General features: G+C 37.5%; 1 protein-coding gene across 1 annotated transcript in view; it reads right to left on the minus strand.

Annotated features, from left to right (window-relative positions):
- The window catches only part of KMO (kynurenine 3-monooxygenase), a 61,333-nt gene that overhangs the window by 10,812 nt on the left and 26,265 nt on the right, over positions 1-24,256 (minus strand). The window contains exons 6-10 of the mRNA XM_003267317.3: positions 21,471-21,558; positions 19,895-20,060; positions 17,169-17,240; positions 15,616-15,737; positions 13,585-13,732 (exon numbers count right to left, since the gene is read on the minus strand). Of these exons, the coding sequence (XP_003267365.1) occupies positions 13,585-13,732; positions 15,616-15,737; positions 17,169-17,240; positions 19,895-20,060; positions 21,471-21,558 (596 nt within the window). The remainder of the gene's footprint in view (positions 1-13,584; positions 13,733-15,615; positions 15,738-17,168; positions 17,241-19,894; positions 20,061-21,470; positions 21,559-24,256) is intronic.

The raw sequence follows: 24,256 nt of genomic DNA on the forward strand, positions 1-24,256 counted from the left end.
TAAACACTATTTCTTTTCTGAATTCTTTTTCTAGCCAAAATAGTAACATTTCCATGAAGGCAGTAGTGTCCAACATCTAATCAGCTCATAGTTTTACTTAACCTTGTCAATCGGGTTTCACTTTCCTTTGGAAAGAAAAAGTAGAAAAGAAAGAGATCTTTGAGGAATCGCCACACTGTCTTCCACAATGGTTGAACTAGTTTACACTCCCACCAACAGTGTAAAAGTGTTCTTCCAGCGCCTGTTGTTTCCTGACTTTTTAACAATCGCCTTTCTAACTGGTGTGAGATGGTATCTCATTGTGGTTTTGATTTGCGTTTCTCTGATGGCCAGTGATGATGAGTTGCAAGGACAGAAAACCAAACACAGCGTGTTCTCACTCACAGGTGGGAACTGAACAATGAGAACACTTGGACACAGGGTGGGGAACATCACACACCAGGGCCTGTCATGGGGTGGGGGGAGGGGGGAGGGATGGCATTAGGAGAAATACCTAATGTGAATGACGAGTTAATGGGTGCAGCACACCAACATGGCACATGTATACATATGTAACAAACCTGCACGTTGTGCACATGTACCCTAGAACTTAAAGTATAATAAAAAAAAGAAAAATAAATAAATAAATAAAAGAGATAATTTTTGATTATTTTCTTTCTTTGAGGCTAATGTTACAAATTTATGCATAGTACCTAGAAAAAATATATTTAAAAAATTAAGTCTTGAATTGCTGATAGCCAAGTTTCCAAATTTTGAGCTATTGGTACATTTTTTCTAACCGAACAGAATACTATATGGTCAGCCACATATACCCAAGTTCTGGATATATGGATTCAATCAAGTTTGGATTGGAAGTATTTTTTAAAAAACAATAAAAATAATGCAACAAAAAAGAATGCAAATAAAAATACAGTATAACAATTATATACATGGCATTTATATTATATTAGTTATATGTATTATAAGTAATCTAGAGATGATTTTAAGTACTTGGGACCCTCTTCTTCAACTCCAGGCAGTGCAGCTTGGGGAAAAACTCCCTTCACTTGGGGAAAGGAGAAGAAAAAGTATAGAGGTCTTTGTCTTACTACTTAGTTAGGTACCAGCTAAGTCACAATAAAATAAAAGACCAAGTAGTTTCCTGAAGCCCATGATTCCAGGCCTTAGCTCCTGGATGGCATTTCTAGACCCACCCTGGGCCAGAAGGGAATTTTCTGCCTTGAAGGCAATGACTGAGTCCTGGCAGGGTTCACCACCTGCTAACTAAAGAGCCCTTGGGCCTTGAATAAACATCAGTGGTAGCCAGGCAGTAGTCACCATGGGCATTAGGCAAGACACAGTACTGTGTTAGCTTCAGGTATGACCCAGCACAGTGCCAGCTGTGGTGGCCACAGGAGTGCTTGTGTCACTCCTCCCCCAACTCCAGGCAGCCCAGCATAGGGAGAAAAACTCCTTGTGGTTCAAGGAACAAAAGAGAAGAGACTGAGATACTTTGCCTAGTAACCCAAGGAATTCTCCCTTTAGGACAATGCTTCATTTAGAAGCATCATTCTACCTCTAGGACTTGGCAAGAGTTGTAGCATTCCTGGGCTTAGGGCACCTCCTATTACTGATACAGCTACAGTGACCATAAGCTTAGATCGCAACACTCATTCCCCTTGGAATACCTGGAAAGCTATCTCAAGAAGGACAGGTACAAAGAAGCCCAGACTGGGAAGACAAAATAGACAAAATAGAGACCTAATTCTTCAATGCCCAGATGTCAACAAACATCCACAAACATCAAGAACATCCAAGGAACATGACCTTACCAAATGAACTAAATAAGGCACCAGTGACCAATCCTGGAGTGAAAAAGATATATGACCTTTCAAATAGAGAATTCAAAATACTCGTCTTACAGAAGTTCAACAAACGTCAAGATAATACAGAGAAGGAATTCAGAATCGTATCAGATAAATTTAACAAAGAGATTGAAATAATTTTTAAAAATCAAGCAGATATTTTGGAGCTGAAAAATTCAATCGAAAAATGCATCAGAGTCTCTCAATAGCAGAATTCATCAAACAGAAGAAAAAATTAGTGAGCTGGAAGACAGGCTATATAAAAATACAGTCAGAGGGAAACAATAAGAATAAAAAAGAGTTAAGCATACATATAAGATCCAGGAAATAGCCTGACAAGGGCAAATCTAATAGTTATTGGCCTTAAAGGGAACATACATAGAGAGGGACATCAGGGTAGAAAGTTTATTCGAAGAAATAATAATGAAAACTTCCCAAACCTAGAGAAAGATATGAATATCCAGCTACAAGAAGATCATAAAACACTAAACAGATTCAAGCCAAATAAGGCTACATCAAGGCATATACTAATGAAACTCTCAAAGGTCAAGGATAAAGAAAGGATCCTGAAAGCAACAAGTGAAAATAAGCAAATAACATAAAAGGAGCTCCAATATGTCTGGCAGCAGACTTTGCAGCAGAAACGTTATAGGACAAAAGAGAACCGATTGGCATATTCAAAGTGCTAAAGGAATAAAAGCTTCCAATTTAGAATATTGTATGCAGCAAAGTTATTCTACAAACATGAAGGAGAAATATGTTCACAGACAAACAAATGCTGAGAGATTTCATCAACACCAGATCCATCTTACAAGAAATACTCAAGGGAGATCTTCAATATGAAAGACAAGGATGTTAACAAATGGAAAAAAAGTCACCTGAAGGTATCTAATTCACTGGTAATAGTTAAGTATACAGACAAATACAATATACTATTAACACTGTAACTGCAATATGTACATATCTTTAGTAGAAGGACCAAAAGACACATTTATCAAAAATAATAATTACAAGAACTTTTTAGAGACAGTATAAAAAGATATATATAGAGACAACAAAACGTCAAAATGCAAAAGGGGGAAGGAGTTAAAGTGTAGAGTTGTTTAGTTTTCTCTTTGCTTGTTTGTCTTTTCTTTTCTCTTTTTTCTTTTTTCTTTCTTTTTCTTTGTAATTAGAGTTAAGTTGTCAACAGTTTAAAATACTTGGTTGTAAGATGTTATTTGCAAGCCTCATGGTAACCACAAAGCAAAAACCTATGATAGGTACACAAAAAATAATAAGCAAAAACATAAAACATACTACCAGAGAATATCACTTTTACACAAAGGAAAACAAGAAGGAAGAAATAAGAAGAGGACCAACAAAACCACCAGAAAAGAAGTAACAGTATGGCAGTCGTGAGTCCATACCTATCATTAGTAATACTGAAACTAAATGGAATAAATTCCCTAATAAAAATACATAGAGCAGTTGAATGTATAAAAAGATAAGACTCAACTATACGCTGCCTACAAGAAATTCACATCACCTATAAAGACACACATCGACTGAAAATAAAGGGATGGAAAAAGATATTCCAAGCAAATGGAAATCATAAGAGAGCAGGAGTTGCTATACTTATATGAGACAAAATAGATTTCAAGACAAAAACTCTGAAAACAAACAAACGAGTTCATTATATAATGACAAAAAGGTCAATTCAGTAAGAGAATATAATTGTAAATATCTACGCATCCAACACAGGAGCACCCAGATATAGAAAGCAAATATTATTAGAACTAAAGACAGTGATAGACCCCAATACAATAATAGCTGGGTACTTAACACCCCAGTTTCACCTTTGGACAGATTATCAAGAAGTAAATTAAAGGAACAGTATGTAAGAAATGGACCTAATATGTATTTACAGAACATATTATCCAAAAAAAGGCAAAATATATGTTTTTTTCCTTAGCACATGAAACATTCTCAAAGATAGATTGTACGTTAGGTCACGAAAAAAAATCTCAAAAAAATTTTAAAAAATGAAATCACATCAAGTATCTTTTCTGACCACAATGAGATGAAACAAGAAATAAATAACAAGAGAAACTTTGTAAATTATACAAACACATGGAAATTAAGCAATATGCTCCTGAATGACCACTGGGTCAATGAAGAAATTGACCAATGAGGGAATTTAAAGATTTCTTGAAACAAATGAAAATGGAAACAGAACATACCAAAACCTACGGGATACAGCCAACTAAAGTTGAAGTGTATGCAATAAATACCTACATCAAAAAACTAGAAAAATTTCACATAAACAAGCTAACAATTGTATCCTAAAGAGCTAGAAAAGCAAGAGCAAACTGAATCCAAAATTAGTTGAAGAAAAAAAAATCTTTCCCCCTAAGACAGTGAATTGGAGGCAACGTTAGCATGCCTCTCCCACTTGGGAAGATAAAATGTGGTGTAGAGATATGTAGAGATACATGTGGAAATATGTAGAGATACACACTGTGAACTTTTTTCCAGGAGGCAACACAGGAGCTTAACAGGAAAACGGAAGGAAACCATAAGACCCTTTAAAAAGAGAGATAGGCTGCAACCTATACTATAAGCCATGTGAAAAATTGTAAGTCCTCAAAGTGTGAGAGGGGGAGAGCCTGCCTCCAGGATATAAATCCCCACTGGGGAACCTGGCAATCCAGCCCACGGGGGAAGGTGTTAACCCCACCAAGCACTGGAACTGATTTAGTGAGCAGTGGGGAATATAAAAGCAGGATCAGTAGCTGGAAGAGACTTTTGGACATTCCCGGCCTCCAGTACAGACCAAAGGAGGTTATTCCTGATTCTACATCACTGGGAACCTCATGGAAGTCTGCAAGCTAACTCAGGCAGCAGTCACAGGTTGAGAGAAGATCCCAACTAAAATCTGTGATATAATCTCGAGTGGGGATGAACTCTCTTGGCCAGAACTGGGAGGTGAATGGGAAGTGTGCTACAGCCACGAGTGCAGAAGCTGGGTGCCCTGGATTTGTGGGTAGACTGGGAGGGGAGTGGCCTGAAAGTCACAGTTGCTGTGTCTGAGGAGAAGGCTTATGGCCTAGGACAGTTTTGAGCGTAGACTTCCTGGAACTTAGCTAGCTGTTGCCAGCAGAACACTGTGGGTGTAAAACCTGCCTTGCCAAGTGCGTGGAAGCTGGGTGGAGCTTACTGCCGCCTGCTACTCCCTAATTGCTGGGCAAACTCTTCAGTGAAGCAGAGGCAGTTGTCCTCATCCCTGAATCATTACCCTAGTGGCCAGAGAACTGTCTCCTGGCCCCCACAGGGAATGCTGCTTGCATGGACCTGCCCAACACAACTCTGACCTGGCTTCACCCCTCCACCTACCCTGGTAGCTTAACACAAAGGACGGAAACTTTTGGGAGCTTTATAACCCTGCCCATCATGTAAGAAACCAGAATACCTCTCCTAGGTAACATAAGGCAAGCAGATATCCCACTGCTACCACCACAGCTGGTGCTCTTTTGCAAGTACCACCAACCACCACCTGGCAGAAGCCAACTGACACAGTCCATTACAGCATCTGCAGGTAGAATAACCTGCACCCAGGAAGAAGAAAATTTGTGTGTGACCTCAGCTATCACCATGATATGGTTTGGCTGTGTCCCCACCCAAATCTCATCTTGAATTGTATCTCCCACAATTCCCACGTGTTGTGGGAGGGACCTGGTGGGAGATAATTGAATCATGGGGGCAGTTTCCCTCATACAATTCTCATGGTAGAGAATAAGTCTCATGAGATCTGATGGGTTTATAAGGGGAAAACCCTTTCACTTGGCTCTCACTCTTCTCTTGTTTGCTACCATGTGAGAAGTACCTTTCACCTTCCACCATAATTGTGAGGCCTCCCCAGCCGTATGACACTGTGCATCCATCAAACCTCTTTTTCTTTATAAATTACCCAATCTTGGGTGTGTCTTTATCTGCAGCATGAAAACGGATTAATACACACCATTACCTGCACCACCCTGGCTAACCAGGAAGTCCTAAGTCTGTCCACATGACCAGTTAACTACTCCTACAACCAGCATTTGAAATAGCCAACACACTAAGCCTATTTATAGCCAAGGAATCACAGAGTCTATGTCACTCCCCACCATCTGAGCTGGTACTGGTACCCACTGCTGGAAGACTTAAGGACAGGTCACGTTACTGGATCCCTTGCAGACATTCCCCACAGTGGCCTCAAGTGTGGCAGCCCCACTGTGTGGCTGGACCTAGAAAAGCAACAGCATACACACTAGTCTAGCTCTCAGGGACTCCTATTCCCAGGGGAAAGAAGAGTGTACCACATCAATGAAACATTCCATGGGACAAAAGAGTCTGGAGAGCAAGCCTTGAGTCCCAGATCTTTCTGCTGGTGGGAAGTTTATTTCATCAGAGTCATGTTTGCAGTGCTGGGCTCAGCAAGAAAAGTCTGCAGTTCTAACCCAATAGTCAGGCATCCCTGGTGCTCATGAAGAGTCTTGGAGAAGAGGACTTCTTTTCCTCCTCATCCGCCACTGCAAACACAGTGGGGATGGGGCTTCTCCCATGGAAGTTTGGTAAGGGTGCCCTATAGACTGCCATTCTGGAACACTTCAGGGTGATTGCAGCCCCACATGAGGGAGCACCCTTCAGGCTCAGGCTTGCACAAAAGGTAGAGTCAGAACTCTTTTCTACTTGGAACATCAACATTCCTGCAGATGGAAAGAGGTGCCTGTCTGATCTGAAGAGCCAGAACACTGGGTCAGGGATGTATCTGGGAGGTGGATCATTTTCCGGCTGGCCTGGCAGGGGAGGCCAGAAGGAAAGGGGGAGGGGAGGTGGCTCCCACTCTTTCCCCTGAAAAGACTTCAGTGTGTTTCACTGAGAGCTCCCCTAACCACCTCTGTCAAGGCTGAGGCCTCTGCCCACCATTTCATATTGCATTTACCCACCTGCTTTAGCCATAAATAGTTTCTGCCTAGGGATACCTTATCTACTGGCCTGAAACCTAAACTATTCAGCCCAGTAAATAAAATACTGGGGAAAAAATAAATAAATAAAAAAGTGCACATCATGGGAAACGAGATGAGCTTCAAAATATCTCTACCATTCCAACCCCATAGGAGACAGTGAACTTGTACACACACCAAGCGCATTGCTACTACAACCAGCATCTGAGAAAGCCAGTCATCAAACAAAGACTCTCCATAACCAAGGAACCCACACAGAGTCTTCAAATCTGAAAGCACCAAGAGCAGAATTAGGCTACAATAAACTATAACCATTAAAATCACATCCTTAACAGGGTAAAAAGGAAATTAAAGAAAAACACAGTTGAATCAAAAATAAATTTAAAAATAATTAGAAGAAATAGTCTACCCAAATTAGAAGGAACCAGAAAAATAATTCCAGTAATATGACAAAACAGATTTCTATAACAACCCCAAAAGATCACACTGGCTTTCCAGCAATGGATCCACACCAAGATGAAATCTTTGAAATACCAGATAAAGATGTCAAAACATTATTAAGTTACTCAAGAATATGCCAGAGAAAGGTGGAAAACAACCTGAAGAAATTTAAAACATTCAGAATATGAATGAAAAATTTTCTAAAGAGATAGATATTTTACAGAAAAACCAATCAGAATTTCTAGAAATGGAAGACAAATTTAAGGAATTACAAAATGCAGTGGAGCATTTTAACAATAGGCTAGAGAAAGTAGAAGAAAGAATTTCAGAGCTCAAAGACAAGGCTTTTGAATTAACCCAATCAGACAAAAATAAAGAAAATATACTCAAAAGAAATGAACAAAGCCTCAAAGAAATATGAGATTATGTAAAATGGCCAAATCTAAGAATAATTGATGTTCCTGAGGGAGAAGAGAAAGTAAAAAGCTTGGAAACTAATTTGAGGGAATACTTTTCTGACCCTGCTACAGATTGAGATATGCAAATACAAGAAGCTCAAAGAAGTCCTGGGAGATTCATTACAAAAAGAACATCATCAAGGTGTATAGTTATCAAGCTATCTAAAGTCAACATGAAGGAAATAATTCTAAGAGCAGTGAGGCAAAAGCATCAGGTAACTTATAAAGGAAAACTCATGCAGACCCCTCAGCAGAAATCTTACAAGTCAGCAAGGAGTGGGGTCCTGTCTTTAGCCTCCTTAAACAGAATAACTGTCACCCAAGAATTTTATATCCAGCAAAACTTAGTTTCATAAATGAAGGTGAGATAAAGTCATTTTCAGACAAATACTGAGGGAATTTTTTACTACCTAACGAGCCATACAAGAAATGCTAAAAGGAGCTCTAAATCTTGAAACAAAAGGTTGATATGCACCAGTATAGAAACTCTTGAAAATATAAAACTCACAGAGCCTATAAAACATAACACAATGAAGAAAACAAGTATCTACGTAACAATTAACATGATGACTGAAACAGCACCTCACATCTCAATACTAATGCTGAACGTAAATGGTCTAAATCCTCCTCTTAAAAAATATAGATTGTCAGAATGGATAAAAACATCAGAAACCAAGTGTCTGCTGTCTTCAAGAGACTCACCTAACACATAAGGACTCATACAAACTCAAGGTAGAGGGGTGTAAAAAGATATTCCATGCAAATGGAAACTGAAAGACAGCAGGGGTAGCTATTATATCAGATAAAACAGACTTTAAAACAACAGTGAAAAAAAAAAAAGACAAAGAAGGCCATTACATAATGATAAAAGGATTGATCCCACAAGTAGATATTACAGTCCTAAATTTATAGGCACCTAACGCTGGAGCTCCTAGATTTATAAAACAATTGCTACCAAATCTAAGAAATTAGATAGAAAAAAACACAGTAATAGTGGGGACTTTAATGCTCCATTGAGATCTGTCTAGTGCTGTCAATGGAATTAACCACACTCTAGAAAGTATAGATCTAACAGATATTTACAGAACATTCTATCCAAGAACTGCAGAATGTACATTCTTCTCATCAGCACATGGAACATTCTTCAAGATAAACCATATGGTAGATCATAAAACAAGTCTCAATAAATTTTAAAAAATCAAAATCATATCCAGTTATCTTTTCAGCCTACAATGGAAAATTAACTCAAGATTAATTCCAAAAGGAAATCTCTAAACTATACAAATACATGGAAATTAAACAATCTTCTCTTGAATGATTTTGGGGTTAACAATGAAATCAAAATGGAAATTTAAAAATGCTTTGAAATGAATGATAATAGTGACACAACATATCAAAACCTCTGGGTTACAGCAAAAACAATGCTGAAAGGAAAGTTTATAGCATTAAATGCCTACATCAAAAAGTTCAAAAAAAATCACAAATTGACAACATCATGTTACACCTCAAGGAACTAGAGAAACAAGAACAAACTAAACCCAAAGTCAGCAGAAGTAAAGAAATAACAAAGATCAGAGGAGAATTAAATGAATTTGAAACAAAAAAATACAAAAGATCAACAAGACAAAAAGTTGATTCTTTGAAAAGAGAATCAAAATCAATAGATCATTAGCTAATAGACCAGATGCACTAAAATCTCAGACTTCACCACTATATAATTCGTTCATGTAACCAAAAACCACTTGTACCCCAAAAGCTATTGAAATAAAATATATACATTAATTTAAAAACAAAATAATCTCAATAGGAAGTTTTTAAAATTTCTTTAAAGAATAATAAAGATCAGAGCAAAAATGAAGTTGAGGCTAAAATATGATACAAAAGGTCAATGAAACAAAACGTTGGTTTTTTAAAAAGATAAACAAAATCAACAAACCTTTAGCTAGACACAGAAAAGGGAGAGAAGACTCAAATAAATAAAATCAGAGGTAAAAATGGAGACACTGATACCACAGAAACTCAAAGGATTATTAGAGACTATTGTGAGCAACTATATGCCAATATATTTGAAAACCTAGAAGAAATGAATAAAGTCCTAGACACACACCAACTTACCAGGATTGAATCATAAAGAAATTCAAAACCTGAATAGACCATTAACAAGTAACAAGATAGAAGCAGTAGTAAAAAGCTTCCCATCAAAGAAAAGTCCAGGACCTGATGGCTTCATTGCTAAATTCTACAAAACATTTAAAAAGGAACTAATATAGGCCGGATGCGGTGGCTCATGCTTGTAATCTCAGCACTTCGGGAGGCTGAGGTGGGCGGATCGTGAGATGAAGAGATCGAGACCCTCCTGGCCGACATGGTGAAACCCCGTCTCTACTAAAAATACAAAAATCAGCTGGGCGTAGTGGTGTGTGCCTGTAGTCCCAGCTACTGGGGAGGCTGAGGCAGGAGAATCGCTTAAACCCGGAGGTGGAGGTTGCAGTGGGCAGAGATCACACCACTGCACTCCAGACTGGCAAGAGAGTGAGACTCTATCTCAAAAAAAAAAAAAAAAATTATTCCTACTCAAATTATTCCAAAACATTGAGGAGGAATACTTCCAAACCAATTCTAAGAGGCCAGGCCTTACCATAATACCAAAACTAGACAAAGACATAACAAAAAAAAAAAGAAACTACAGTCAATATCTCTGATAAACATAGATGCAAAGATTGTCAACAAAATGCAAGCAAACCAAATTCAATAACACATTAAAAATCCGTCATTATGATTAAGCGGAATTCATCCCAGGGTAGCAAGGATGGTTCAACAAATACAAATCAATAAAAGTGACACATCATATCAACAGAATGAAAGACAAAAACCATATGATCATTTCAATTGATGCTGAAAAAGCATTCTGTAGAATTCAACATCCCTTCATGATAAAAATTCTCAAAAAACTGGGTATAAAAGGAATATAGCTCAACATGATAAAAGCTGTATATGACAACCCCACAGCTAGTATCATACAAAATGAGGAAAAACTGAAAATCTTTCCTTTCCTCTAAAATATGGAACAAGACAAGGATGACCATTTTCACCCTTTCTTATGCAATATAGTACTGGAAGTCCTAGCCAGAGCATTTAGACAAGAGAAAGAAATAAACAACATCCAAATTGGAAAGGAAGCAGTCAAATTATTATAGTTTGCAGAAAATATGACCTTATGTTTACAAAAACCTAAAGACTCCCCCAAAAACACTATTAGAACTGATAAACAAATTTAGTAAAGTTACAGGATACAAAATCAACATACAAAAATAAATAGCAATTCTATATGCCAAGAGCAAACAATCCGAAAAAGAAACCAGGAAGGTAATCCCATTTACAATAATTACAAATAAAATAAGATACCCGGGAATTAACCAGAGAAGTAAAAAATCTCTATAATGAAAACTATAAAACGTTGATGAAAGAAATTGAAGAGGACACAAAAAATGGAAAGATATTCCATGCTCATGGATTGGAAGGATCAATATTGTCAAAGTGTCCATATTACCCAAGGCAATCTACAGACTTAATGCAATACCTATAAAAATACCAGTGTCATTCTTCACAGAATAGAAAGAATAATCCTAAAATTCACAGAATTTAGAAAGAATAATCCTAAAATTTATATGAAATAGAAAGAATAATCCTAAAATTTATATGAAATCACAAAAGACCCAGAATAGCCAAAGCCATCCTGAGCAAAAAGAACAAAACTGGAGGCATCACATTACCTGACTTCAAATTATACTACAAAGCTAAAGTAACCAAAACATCATGGTACTGGTATAAAGACAGAAACATTGACCAATGGAACAGAATAGAGAACCCAATAATATATCCACATTCAATTTTAGCAAAGGTGCCAAGAACACACATTGGGGAAAAGACAGTCTCTTCAATAAATGGTGCTGAGAAAACTAGATATCCATATGCAGAAGAATGAAACTAGACCACTATCTTTCACCATATACAAAAATAAAATGAAAGTGGATTAAAGACAAATCTAAGACTGGAAACTATGAAACTAGTAGAGGAAAACATTGAAGAAACCATCCAAGACAGTGGTCTGGGCAAAGATTTTCTAAGCAAGACCTCAAAAACACAGGCAGCCAAAGAAAAAAACAGACGCATAAACCTTTGGAACAGAATAGAGAAGTCGGAAATAAATAGGACAAATGGGATCGTATCAAGCTAAAAAAAGTTTCTACAAAGCAAAAGAAACAATTAACAAAGTGAAGAGACAACCCACAGAACAAAGTAAAATATTTGCAAACTACCCATCTGACAAGGGATTAATAATCAGAATATATAAGAAGCTCAAATAACTGTCAGAAAATAACGAATAATCCAATTTAAAAATTGATATTTTAAAATTGATAATATAAGTAGGCATTTCTCAAAAGAAGATAATAATATCTGATTGTTAAAATAATAAAAATAATATTTAAGTAGGCATTTCTCAAAAGAAGACATACAAATGGCCAGTGGGTATATGAAAAATTGCTAAACTTCACTAATTATCAGAGAAATGCAAATCAAATCTACAATGAAATATTATCTCACTTCAGTTATAATGGCTTTGATCTGAAAGACAAGTGATAACGAATGCTGCTGAGAATGTGGACAAAGGGGAACTCTCGTTTGGTGGAAATAAAAATTAGTACAACCACTATGGAGAACAGCATGGAGGTTCCTCAACAAACTAAAAATAAAACTATTACATGTGCCAGCAATCCCACTGCTGGGTAAATATCCAAAAAGCAAGAACATCAGTATATTGAAGAGATATCTGCACTCCCATGTTTATTACAGCACTATTCACAATAACAAAGATATGGAATCAACCTAAGTGTCCATCAATGGATGAATGGATAAGGAAAATGTAGTACATATTCACAATGGAATATTACTCAGCTATAAAAAAAGAATGAAATACCATCATTTGCAACAACATGGATGGAACCAGAAGACATTAGTGAAATAAACCAGGCATGTAAAGAAAAGTATCACATTAATTTTTACTCACTGAGGGAGCTAAAAAAATTAAACTTATGGAGATAGAATGATGCTCCCCAGAGACAGGGAATGGTAGTAGGGTGGAAGTGTAAAGTGGAGACAGTTAATGGATACGAAAATAGTTAGATAGAATGAATAAGATCTAGTATTTGGCATCACAATAGGGTGAATGTGGTTAACAATAATTTATTATATATTTTAAAATAACTAAAAGAGAGGAATTGGGGTGTTTCCAATGCAAAGCAATGATAAATGCTTGAGGTGACAGGTGTTTCTAATACAAAGAAATGATAAATGCTTGAGGTCACAGATACCCCAATTACCCTGATATGGTCATGTACATTGTATGCCTCAATCAAAATATTGCATGTATCACATAAATATATAAAACTAGTATATATCCATAATAATTTTAAAAATTTTAAAAATTAGACGTAAAAATGGATACGAGAGATTCTCTGTAGGTTATATGCAAAAACTATGCCATTTTACACCAGGGACATGAGCATCCATGGATTTTTGTATCCACGGGGGTCCTGGAGCCGATCCCTTGGTGATACCAAGGGATGGGTGCATTATGCTTTGTGCTTTTTTCTACTATGGATTACTGGATTGATTAATCCAAATTCTGATTAGAGTTGGTGATCAATCTAGCTACACAGCTGGTATGATTGCTGAATTGATTGTGCTTTCAGGGGTTATGTGGGGATAGTCTTAGACATATGTTTTATGTAAGACTTGTTAGCTGAGACTGACCCAGAAGTATTTCAGGGACTTACCTAGGGAAAAAGAACTTACCGCATTCATTCCTTGCCCAAAAAATGGCACTATAGCATGAGCTGCATCTCCCAGTAGTACACAGTGAGATTTAAAGTGAAATGAAGAGCACTTTACAGATATCATGGGCTGGGCAGGCAACAGGAAGAAATCTTGCACTAGGCGTTTCCTTCAAAGGAAAATAATCCGAATGTAAAGACATCAAACTAGGTATTAAATCCTGCTAAATTCTTTCAGATTTACTAAATTAACTATCATGAAGTTTTGTTGAAAAATACCTTTTACAAGAAGAAAAGAGAAAAGGGAAAAACTGAAGTTTTTCCAGTCCTAAAATTCCGTTATTCTAATTACCTTCTTGGTCTGCAACAATGTTAATCACATTAAAAATAAAAGTTTGGCTGTATTTGAATAATTTAAATATTTCTGTATCATATATTATTAAAACTTTGTTAACATGCACCTGGGCCATGAGAGTTTCAAATACAGCAGTGGATTTTAGGTTTCCATAAAAAATTGAGCAAATGCTACTGTGCATTTGATTAGAAGACAATAAACCAAAATTGAAATTAATGTGAATCTTTACGTATTTGGAAATAGATAACAGTAATAAAACTAGGATTTGGGGGATGGGAATAATTTGGTCAAATGGTACAAACTTTAAGTTAGACAGGAAGAATAACTTCAAAAGATTTATTGTACAACATGGTGCTTATAATAAAAAACAAACAAAAAACCTAATATTTGTAAAGCATCTGTAGAAGTGTTGAGGAAGCTCTAAGTAGACAAATAGTACCTAGCCTCAAGAATCTTACATCTGGCTGGAAAGGCAAAAGATAGCCATGAAATCAGTTTGAAAGTACATAAGGGCTAATTCTGGTGTGCAGAGATTTCTCTTCACAGTTGGAGAAGGAGGGACCCATAGAGACTAAACTAGTCTTCAGGAAAGAAAGTGACTAGCAATTTTTAAAAGACCTGCTATGGGCCAGCAGTGGGTTATCCCTTTTACATAATTAGCTCATTTAATTTTCAAAAATGCCCTATGGTAGATACCCATTTTAAAGGTGAAACTCAGGGAGGTAAGGGGCAGAAGCGGTACGAAAATCTTGCTCTGCTATAGACTGTTTATGCTCCCCTAACATTCATATGTTGGAATCCTAATCTCCAATGTGATGGTATTTGGAGATGGGGCCTTTGAGTGGTGATTAGGTCTTGGGAGTGGACCCCCCATTAGTGGGATTAGTGCTTTTATAAAAGGGACCCCAGAGAGATCCCATGCCCCTTCCAGCATGTGAAGACACAGCAAAAAGACTGTCATCTATGAACCAAGAAGTGGGGCATCACCAGACATCGAATCTGCTAGTGCCTTGATCTTACACTTCTCAGCCTTTAGAACTGTGAGCAATACGTTTCTGTCATGTATAAGCCATTGAGTCTATGGTAGTTTTATTATGGCTCACTGAACTGACTAAGGTCTATTCTCTGTAGCATTGCGCTGCCTTCATGAAGACATCGTTGGAGGTGTCTAGATAGACAACTTAATATGCACCAAGCCTTGTGCTGAATGATTTATAGACATGATCTCATTTAGTCCTCATAACAACCCTTTGGGATAGGTTCTATTATTTATCAACCTTTTCCCATGAGTGGAATATGGGAAAGCTTACGTGTCTAGTAAGTGTAGGATCCAAGACCTGAGGCTGCCTGATGTATCTGCTGTGCCAAAGATTTGTGTATCTACCAGTAGAAAACAGTTCAGCCAGTTCCTGTGGCACGCCAAGCCCCAAGGAGCCTGAGGAGCCTGCATAAGATGCACAAAAGCCTTGGGACATTGGTGGCTCATCTTTCCCGGAGGAACTGGCCACAACAAGGGTGTTTTTCAGAATTCCTGCTTGCAGCACAATATCCACTTAGACTTTTGCTCTAATGTAGGTTTCTCTCCAGGTTACCGCATGATCCATTGTGTTTAACCCAAACTGAAATCAGGTGCAAAACCTTTATTTGAATTTGGAATAATTCAAACAAATGGAGCAAAAGGCACATCTTGCAACTTACTCTCCAATTAGAGGGATGGCATCTGGAAAGTATTTCTGGAAGAAATCTACCACATCATTACTGGTTAGAAGTTTTTCAAACTCTTCAAAGGGCATGAACAAAGTACATGTGAATGATTTGTTCTGTGAGAAGAAGAGAAACAGAGTGAAAGGGGATGGGGGCCAAGTGATGCTGGCACTGTAGGTGGGTCTCGAAATCACAAGACTTCTTGCTGTGACCAGGGAGCTTTAGGAAGGAATGTCCAAGCAGACAGGAAAGGCACTGTCACTTTGTTCCCCTGCTCCCAAAGAAAAGCTCTGCCAAGTCCCAGGGGTGCTCTCCAGCTTCTTTGATTATTCGGACAATTTCTATATTGTAAACTCTCCATTTTCACACAGCAAATACTTCACTCTTTTTTTTTTTTTTTTTTTTTTTTGAGATAGAGTCTCACTCTGTTGCCCAGGCTGGAGTGCAGTGGGGCGATCTCAGCCCACCACAACCTCCGCCTCCCGGGTTCAAGCAATTCTCCTGCCTCGGCCTCCTGAGTAGCTGGGATTACAGGAATGCACCACCACACCTGGCTAATTTTTTGTATTTTTAGTAAAGACGGAGTTTCTCCATGTTGGGCAGATTGGTCTGGAACTCCTGACCTCAGGTGATCCACCCACCTCGGCCTCTCAAAGTGCTGCGATTACAGGCATGAGCCACCATGCCCAGCCTACACTCTTTAAATTACTAATAGGTTGGTTAGATTTGACATCTCTTTTTCTTCCTTTTAGGATCGTATTACTAGGCCCTGGACCCCAGGACAGATACCAACAGAAAGAAAAAAACCCCAACTAGAGACACAGCTATATCTACCTAGGAAAAAAGTCTTTCTAATGAAAGAAAAGCCATGCTGTCTTTTTTTTTTTGAAACAGGGTCTTGCTTTGTTGTCCAGGCTGGAATGCAATGGGATGATCATGGCTTACTGCAGCCTCCATCTTCAGGACTCAAGCAATCCTCCCACCTCAGCCTCCTGAGTAGTTGGGGATGCGTGTGTCACCATGCCTGGCTTTTTTTTTTTTTTTTTTAGTAGAGGCAAGGTCTTGCTATGTTGGCCACACCAGTCTTGAACTCCTGAGCTCAAGCAATCCTCCCGCTTTGGCCTCCCAAATTGCTGGGATTACAGGTGTGAGCCGTTGCGCCCATCCCCACGCTCTCTTTTGATAATGCATATTCCAATGTACTACAGACCTTAAAGGCTGAATCGATTCCTAATAGATAACCTAAATCTCTTCGGCTTTACTGGGGGGGCCATTTCTTCCTAAATTGTCTTTAGTGGCAATGACAGGCACCACCACATATAAACTCTTGTTATCCATTCATGTAAGTTAAATCTCCTTTCCAAAGTAAATCATTAGAAATCCTTCAGATTTTTCCTCAGTAATCCCAAAGTTTCAAAGCTATAATCACTAAATAGATTAAACAATGAAGTGATCAATTAGGTATATACATTCTAAGTACAAATGTAAGTAATAAACAACATTAATTACAAATGCAAAATTACAGTTGATAAAAAATTCTATATTACCATGTTAGGAAGTGCAATCATCATAAAGGTATTTCTAGGCCAAATATGCAGATAATTAGGTTCCATGGCATACTGCAGAAAAAATAATATATGATTGATTAGTGCATTCATATAGCAAACCTATAAAACGGACTCAGCTTTATAATAGTTTCCACAGTAATTAAAACCAGTAGCATCTACACGATGATATGCACATCTATTGCTACATAAAATAGAAGTTGTCTTAGAAAACACTTTGTGTTCTGTCTTTATGAACTCAACCTTAGGTAGGTTTTTGATACCAGGTATAATTCAAGATTTCGGCATACGTGCATGTGTGTGTATGTGTAAGGAAAAAGAGAGAGAGAGAGAACATCTTATGTTCTCAAATCTTGAATCATACCTGGTATAATTATACCTGGTATATATGTACACACACATACATTATATATATTTATATAATTTTTTTTTTTACTTTATCTTTTGCCTTATTTCAGAACTTATCTATACTGGACAGAAAGGTCTTACATTTAAATTTCATGAGCCAAACCAAAATTTTAGAAACAAGCTTCTTATCATTTGTTTCCTATAACATAAATAATAGAGAAGAGTCTTATCTCTTTAGTGGTCCTCTGTAATTACTATTAATACAATAACAGCCTGAATAAGTATTAATTGCTTGGGTAGATCAATTGACCCAAAGACCCAAGTGACCCACATTTTTGAAGGTTCCCAGGGGTATTATATACATAGAAATATGCAATCAATTTTCCAATTATTTCCAATTTGTATTATTTTCTACAGATGTTTTGAGAGCACCTTCCATGTATAGCTTACATAGTAAGAATACCGAAAAAACAGCATAGTCTTGGAGCTGACATTTTTACACTGTATCATAGTTATTTGTGTCTTAGGTGAAGGGACTGTGTCTTCCTTGTTTTTTTAGCCTCAGACTCCCAAAGAAAGCCCAACACACAGACACAGGAATGAGTATGTGCATAACTCTTGACCTTACAGGGCAATCCAATAGGCAAGAGGAATACATATGAAAAGCAATTATTTCGCTTTAACAGTAATGCTAGTGGTAGAAAGCCATTTACCCAATCTCTTGCCCCCACTCCAACCATCAGAAGAGCACAAGTGTCTATTTCATACATTACATTAAGAACAAAAGAAAAAACAGACACAAAGAGAAATAGAGAAAGTCTCACAAAGACTGTTTTTGGGCCATGTCAAAATGTTCCCATGTCTGAGTCACATTGCTATGCCTAAACAATGTTCTTAAAAGAGTGGAGATATTTTTTAAAACCATCAGTTATTACTATTTATTATATATACCTAGAAAATAAAGGGCTTTCTTAAATCTACTTTAGCAAGCACAGTTCTTCTTAAGTCTGGAACAATTTTTCAACAGAATTCTGTTATCCTATATCCAGAGTTATCAGATTCTGGGCCATGAGAACAGAAGCTATCTGAAAACCAGTACAATAAGTACTAAAAAATTAGCAAATACATTTTGACCATGAAGATGAAACAGAAAGGTAATGAAATGTGAAAATATGGATTTTACTGGCAGATATTTAGTATTTAACAACACTATCCCATATTGACTAGCTATTTTACACTTGTCTGGATTTCAGAGGATAGATTAAATCAGCATCTTAAAAATGTATGCTTTATATGCAAATCAAGTATTTAATGTTGTTTGCATATCCATACTTATAAGCCAATATCCTTATTGTTTCTGTTAGCATTTTTTTCTTAAGTTCCTACACTTATTTGCTTATGACAACATGAAAAAATTACATACCACTTATTTGCCTCCAGTCACATATGGTTTAACCAGGAAATGAGAGAAACACAATAGAAATCACTTTACAACAATTTTCTAGTCATTTTATTTAATAACTATTATTTGATTTAATCATGCTTATAAGAACCCCCGATTGTCAGTATACTGAAGGATTCATCATCAACCTGTTTTTTTCTCCCAAGAGAACATAGACAAATGATATTATTCAAATCCTTTATGTGTTTCCAGTAGGAGAGTTGTAACTTCCCCCTTCCCTTCCCCTTCCCCTCTCCTCCCCTCCCCTCCCCTCCCCTTCCCCTCCCCTCCCCTTCCCTTCTCCTTCCCTTCCCTTCCCTTCCCTTCCCTTCCCTTCCCTTCCCTTCCCTTCCCTTCTCCTTCCTTCCTTCCTTCCTTCCTTCCTTCCTTCCTTCCTTCCTTCCTTCTTTCAAGACAGGATTGGGCTATGTTGCTCAGGACAGAGTGCAGTGGCATGATCTCGGCTCACTGCAGCCTTGACCTCCCGGGCTCAAGAAATCCTTCCACCTCAGCCTCCCAAGTAGCTGGGACCACAGGCGTGTGCCACCATCCCTGGATAATTTTTGTGTTTTTTACAGAGACAGAGTCTCCCTATGTTGCCCAGGTTGGTCTTGATCTCTTGGGTTCAAGCGATCCTCCTGCCTTGGCCTCCCAAATTGCTGGGATTACAGGCATGAGCCACTGTGCCCAGACTGCTCCTTTCTTTTTCACTCCAGAAAGCATATCCAAAAAGAAAGGACTTGAGAATTGTATTATTAAAAAGATACCCATGCATCCAATTTATTATTAATTACAAAGTTCTTGTGATAGGCCTCAAAATGGATCAAGACATGCTGCTGAGAATGACTGCGTTAGAATATGCATTTGTGCTCATGAAGCAAGGGTTGTGGGAAGGGGTTGAGAAAGGGCAAGGACTTACATCTCCGTTCTTAGGTGGAATAGTCAACTCCATGTACCCATGAGGAATGTACTGCTGACTGTAATCAAAACGAGGTTTCTTCATCAGGTGAGATCTGACAGTTGAATAGGCTCCATCACATCCTACAATGAGGTCACAAGTGACATCTTTGGGAACTTTGTCAGATCTGAAAAATAGAACAAAACATCCAAAAGAAAAATATGTCTAGTGGTGAAAATGATGATGCACCTCTGGGTATGAGAAGTAGTGGCTCCATAGATAACTTAGAAAGCTCACTTTTACGTGTTTGACTTGGAGCTTTGAGTGAATAGATGTAACCTTTAGATGAAAACACTTGTCCCAGTCATATGTTTGCTTATGAGAATAGCACAACACCATACTGATTAATAAAGACATGGTAGGCCACAGAAGTGTGACAGGATTTGAGACTTCTGCATGAAGGAGGAGAATCTTGAAAACAGGGCAAATGTTCCAAGTGTACAAATGAATGTACGAACAACCACAGGATTTTCTAAGAACAATGCATTTGGCTTGAGCACAGGTATTAGAAGAAAAGCTTAAGAAAAGAATACAAGGTAGGGAGAGAAAGGAAGAGGAAAAGAAGAGAATCTTGAATGTTAAGATAAAAGATTTCAAAACATTATTCTGGCAAAAGGGAAACTGAAATTATCTATTAGGGGAATGATGTATGAAGAGCTGCAATTTAAGAAAACTTCCTTGGCAGTTTGAAGTGAAGGCAGAATGCCAAAGGGAGCAGAAAACAGGTGTGAGATGATGGCAACACATTATATTACATGTGCAGGGATGAGAGCCTGAAGTACTGTCCTGCAGCTAGAAGGAGGAAGACAGGCTCTGAAGCCAGCAGAAAGTAGGAGAGACAGGGGTGTGTTATAGATTTAATGGGAGAGGACAGGGGAAAGAACACATCATGAATGATTCTAATTATTCAGGCATTAGTTCTGGGTAAGTCAAGAATGGGATGTGATTTGGGAGAAGTAGGTGATCAAGGTTTTAGGTGTGTTTGAGATAATGGCAAGATGTTCCAGCAAGGATGTTTGATGAGAAGTTAACATAAATTGATTTGAGCTTCTATAAGGATTTAGAACGAAGAAAGAGGCTTGGACTGGAAATGTTCATCTTGGAGATGTGGTTGTTGAACCCATGAGTGTGGATCCGTAGCATATCGCAAGAATGGGATACGAGGCTTGGAACCTTAGAGGAAATAGAATCATCCAAGGAAAGGCAGAGAAATAGCACCTGGAAAGAGAACATGAGGAGAGCAGTGGAGGGTCACGTATATTTGAGAGAGGAGAGAGTTTGAAGCACATTAGAGTCACCAGTGTGGAATACAGTAGAGGAGGAAGGTGAGCGAGTGTGAGAATTAAGAATTATTGGCATTGGTGTTCAGATGGCCATCAGGCCCTATTTGCAATCTAAAATTCCTTGAATCTAGAAACTATTTGGATGATCCTTTCAATAATCTTTTAACTCTTTCAAAAGAGCCAACAAAGTTTATGGATACAATTCTCCACTCCCAGCTTTCACCTCTGAAGTCCAAAACCTGACCCATAGTTACCCAAGCACTGTGATCATTCCTTCCTCTGGGTTACATTTCAACAGCCTGTGGTTAAAGTGCATTTTCACATTGGGGTATTTCTCAGCAGCTGAGGAAATGGAGAAAGAGGCAAACGGAAATGAAATTTCAATTCTTACTTCACTTAATCAAATTGAAATATTAATTGTTTTCTGGGAACAGTATGGTAGAGAATTTTATTCATAACAATGTAAAAATAAGTTCACTTAAATGGTAATTTGACAACTGTTTGGTAACTATTTCAGTATAATTTGGTAGTAAAACAGATGAATAAAAATCAATTATCCTCATCTCAAAAAGAAAACATCCAACTGATTCCATTGTGCAAACTCTTGCATTGCTGTAATTATTAGCACCCTGGGAAAGAAGCAAGCATCACATATTTCAGAAGTCGCCTCTAATCCGAGGCTTTGTTGTGACTGGAAATATTCAGTCAAACTCCTTTCCTCATGCTATGCATGTCTCTATATCTCTTTTTAGCTAGTTTTCTGGAATTCTGATTGAAGTTGTCACAAATAGAGATCGTTGATTTTAAATCTCTTTGCAATCAAACACTGGCATAGTTAGGGGGAAAATGAGTAAGAAGCTTTGAAACCTCTCAATAAACTGAAACAAATTATTTTCATAATTTTCTATTTTGCCTGCTAGCACTCGAGAATTGAGTGAATTTCAATTTATGAACTGTTAATTATGTCCTTGTTACAAGAGCAAAATATGATTTTGTCCCTATTAATGCTCATGTATTCATCTATAAATATAGCCTATTTATTGTTCTTAAAGGTATAAATCAGAATACAGGTGTTAGAGCTGGAATAGACCTCAGAGATGATTTAGTTCGAAATCCTTCATCTTAAAAAGGGAGTAACTAAGATTCTGGAAGTAAAGGTAAAATGCCTGAGATCACACAAAGTGAAAAAATTAAGGACCAAGCTCATCAAGTTGTATACATTAATTATGTACAGTTTTTTGTATGTCAAAAAAGTAAGTAAAAAGAATGTTGAATTTGAAAAAAATAGGGAAAATAAGGCAGGAGTTCTATTCCTGCCTGTACTTATCTCCCTTTTTCATCTCAATCTTGTCTTATTTTACTCTTTTTTGTTTCAGTTTGATTTGGGGTTTGAAGATTTTAACTTTCTTGCAAAATCTGAGAGACCCTAAACCAAAGAAATTCATCTATGTATAAGAAGTAGTTTGGCAAATAACTTTGAAGTAATCAGAATTGACCTGATATAACAAGGATATATTTTAGAAACATAACATGTGTTTGCAAAATAAGCTTTTTAAAAAATTATGTTTATTTTTTCCATAAGTATATAGTATTACATCCTAAATAATTTTTTTGTAGAACGTTAGTCCTGGGATATACTCCCTAAAAAAATTGTTCTGTTGTCAAAGACTAGAGTCATGCTGAATACTCTGTCTTGGGCTGTGCTGCCCTGGTGTCCAGCCATATGTAGCGTTTGAGTGCTTGGAGTGTGGCTATCCTAAATTGAGATGTGTCGCCTGCGTTGGATTTTGGCAAATTAGAACAAAAAGTATACATAAAAAGAATGACAGTGAATAACTTTCTGATGTTGATTACATCTTGAAATAATATTTTGGATATATTGGGTTAAAATATCTTTATTTATTTTTTTTTGAGACAGAGTTTCACTCTTGTCACCCAGGATGGAGTGCAATGGCACGATCTCAGCTCACTGCAGCCTCCACCTCCAGGATTCCAGAGATTCTCCTGGCTCAGCCTCCTGAGTAGCTGGGATTACAGGTACCCACCAACATGCCCAGCTAATTTTTATATTTTTAGTAGAGAAGGGTTTTCACTATGTTGACCAGGCTGGTCTCAAACTCCTGGCCTCAGCTGATTCACCCCCTTCGGCCTCCCAAAGTGCTGGGATTACAGGTGTGAGCCACTGTGCCTGGCCTAGGTTAAAATATCTTATTACACATAACACCACCTGCTTCTTTTTTTTTTTTTTTAACCTGGTTAGCATAAATTTGAAAAGTATACACGTGCCTGGTATTTGTGGCCACATTTTGGACTGTGCTGCTTTGGAAGATCCACAATGCAGACCAAGAATATAATAAAAGCCCTGAGAAGTACTATAAGAAAACTTGTTTGATGCAGGATTTGTCAAACTTATTTGGCCACATATCTTTTGTCTGTTTGCTTTGGCTTAATAATTACTAACATCTCACAGAACAGCGGATGAACCATGAAACAATCCCGCAAGAAATGCCGACGCAGGGAAATCACGTAGCGACAATGTTTTCAGAGGGAGGTTGTGAAGTTAGGGAGAAATGAGCATTTACAATTGATTAAATGTGTGGAATGAAAACCTCCCACATTTGATGCCTCGTAAAGAAAGAATGAACTTTATATGCCCAACAAAGTCTAAGAGTGAAGAGATTCAGCATTCATTTTATTGAGGTATTTATGGCATTTATGAAATTGTTTGCCATGCAGCACATTCCTAATGAAAGACAATTTGGGGAACTTCTGGTGTGTACACCAAGAGTGTACCTTTCCCATGTTTTAAGTTCCTTAGTATTAGCAGATGTTTTATATATAATATTGGAGGCAGAAGTCATAATAATTAAAAGCATGGACTTTGGAATAAACAGACTCAAATTTAAATCCAGATTCTACCACTTATTAACAGTGTGATTCAAGCTCTCTAAGCCTCCATTTCACCATCTATAAAACGGAAATAAAAGTAATTTCCCCCTCATAGAGTTGTTGGAAGGGTTATGCAAATCTATGCATGTAA

Source organism: Nomascus leucogenys, chromosome 5 (genome assembly GCF_006542625.1).
Source record: "Nomascus leucogenys isolate Asia chromosome 5, Asia_NLE_v1, whole genome shotgun sequence".
NCBI classification, from domain to species: Eukaryota; Metazoa; Chordata; class Mammalia; order Primates; family Hylobatidae; genus Nomascus; species Nomascus leucogenys.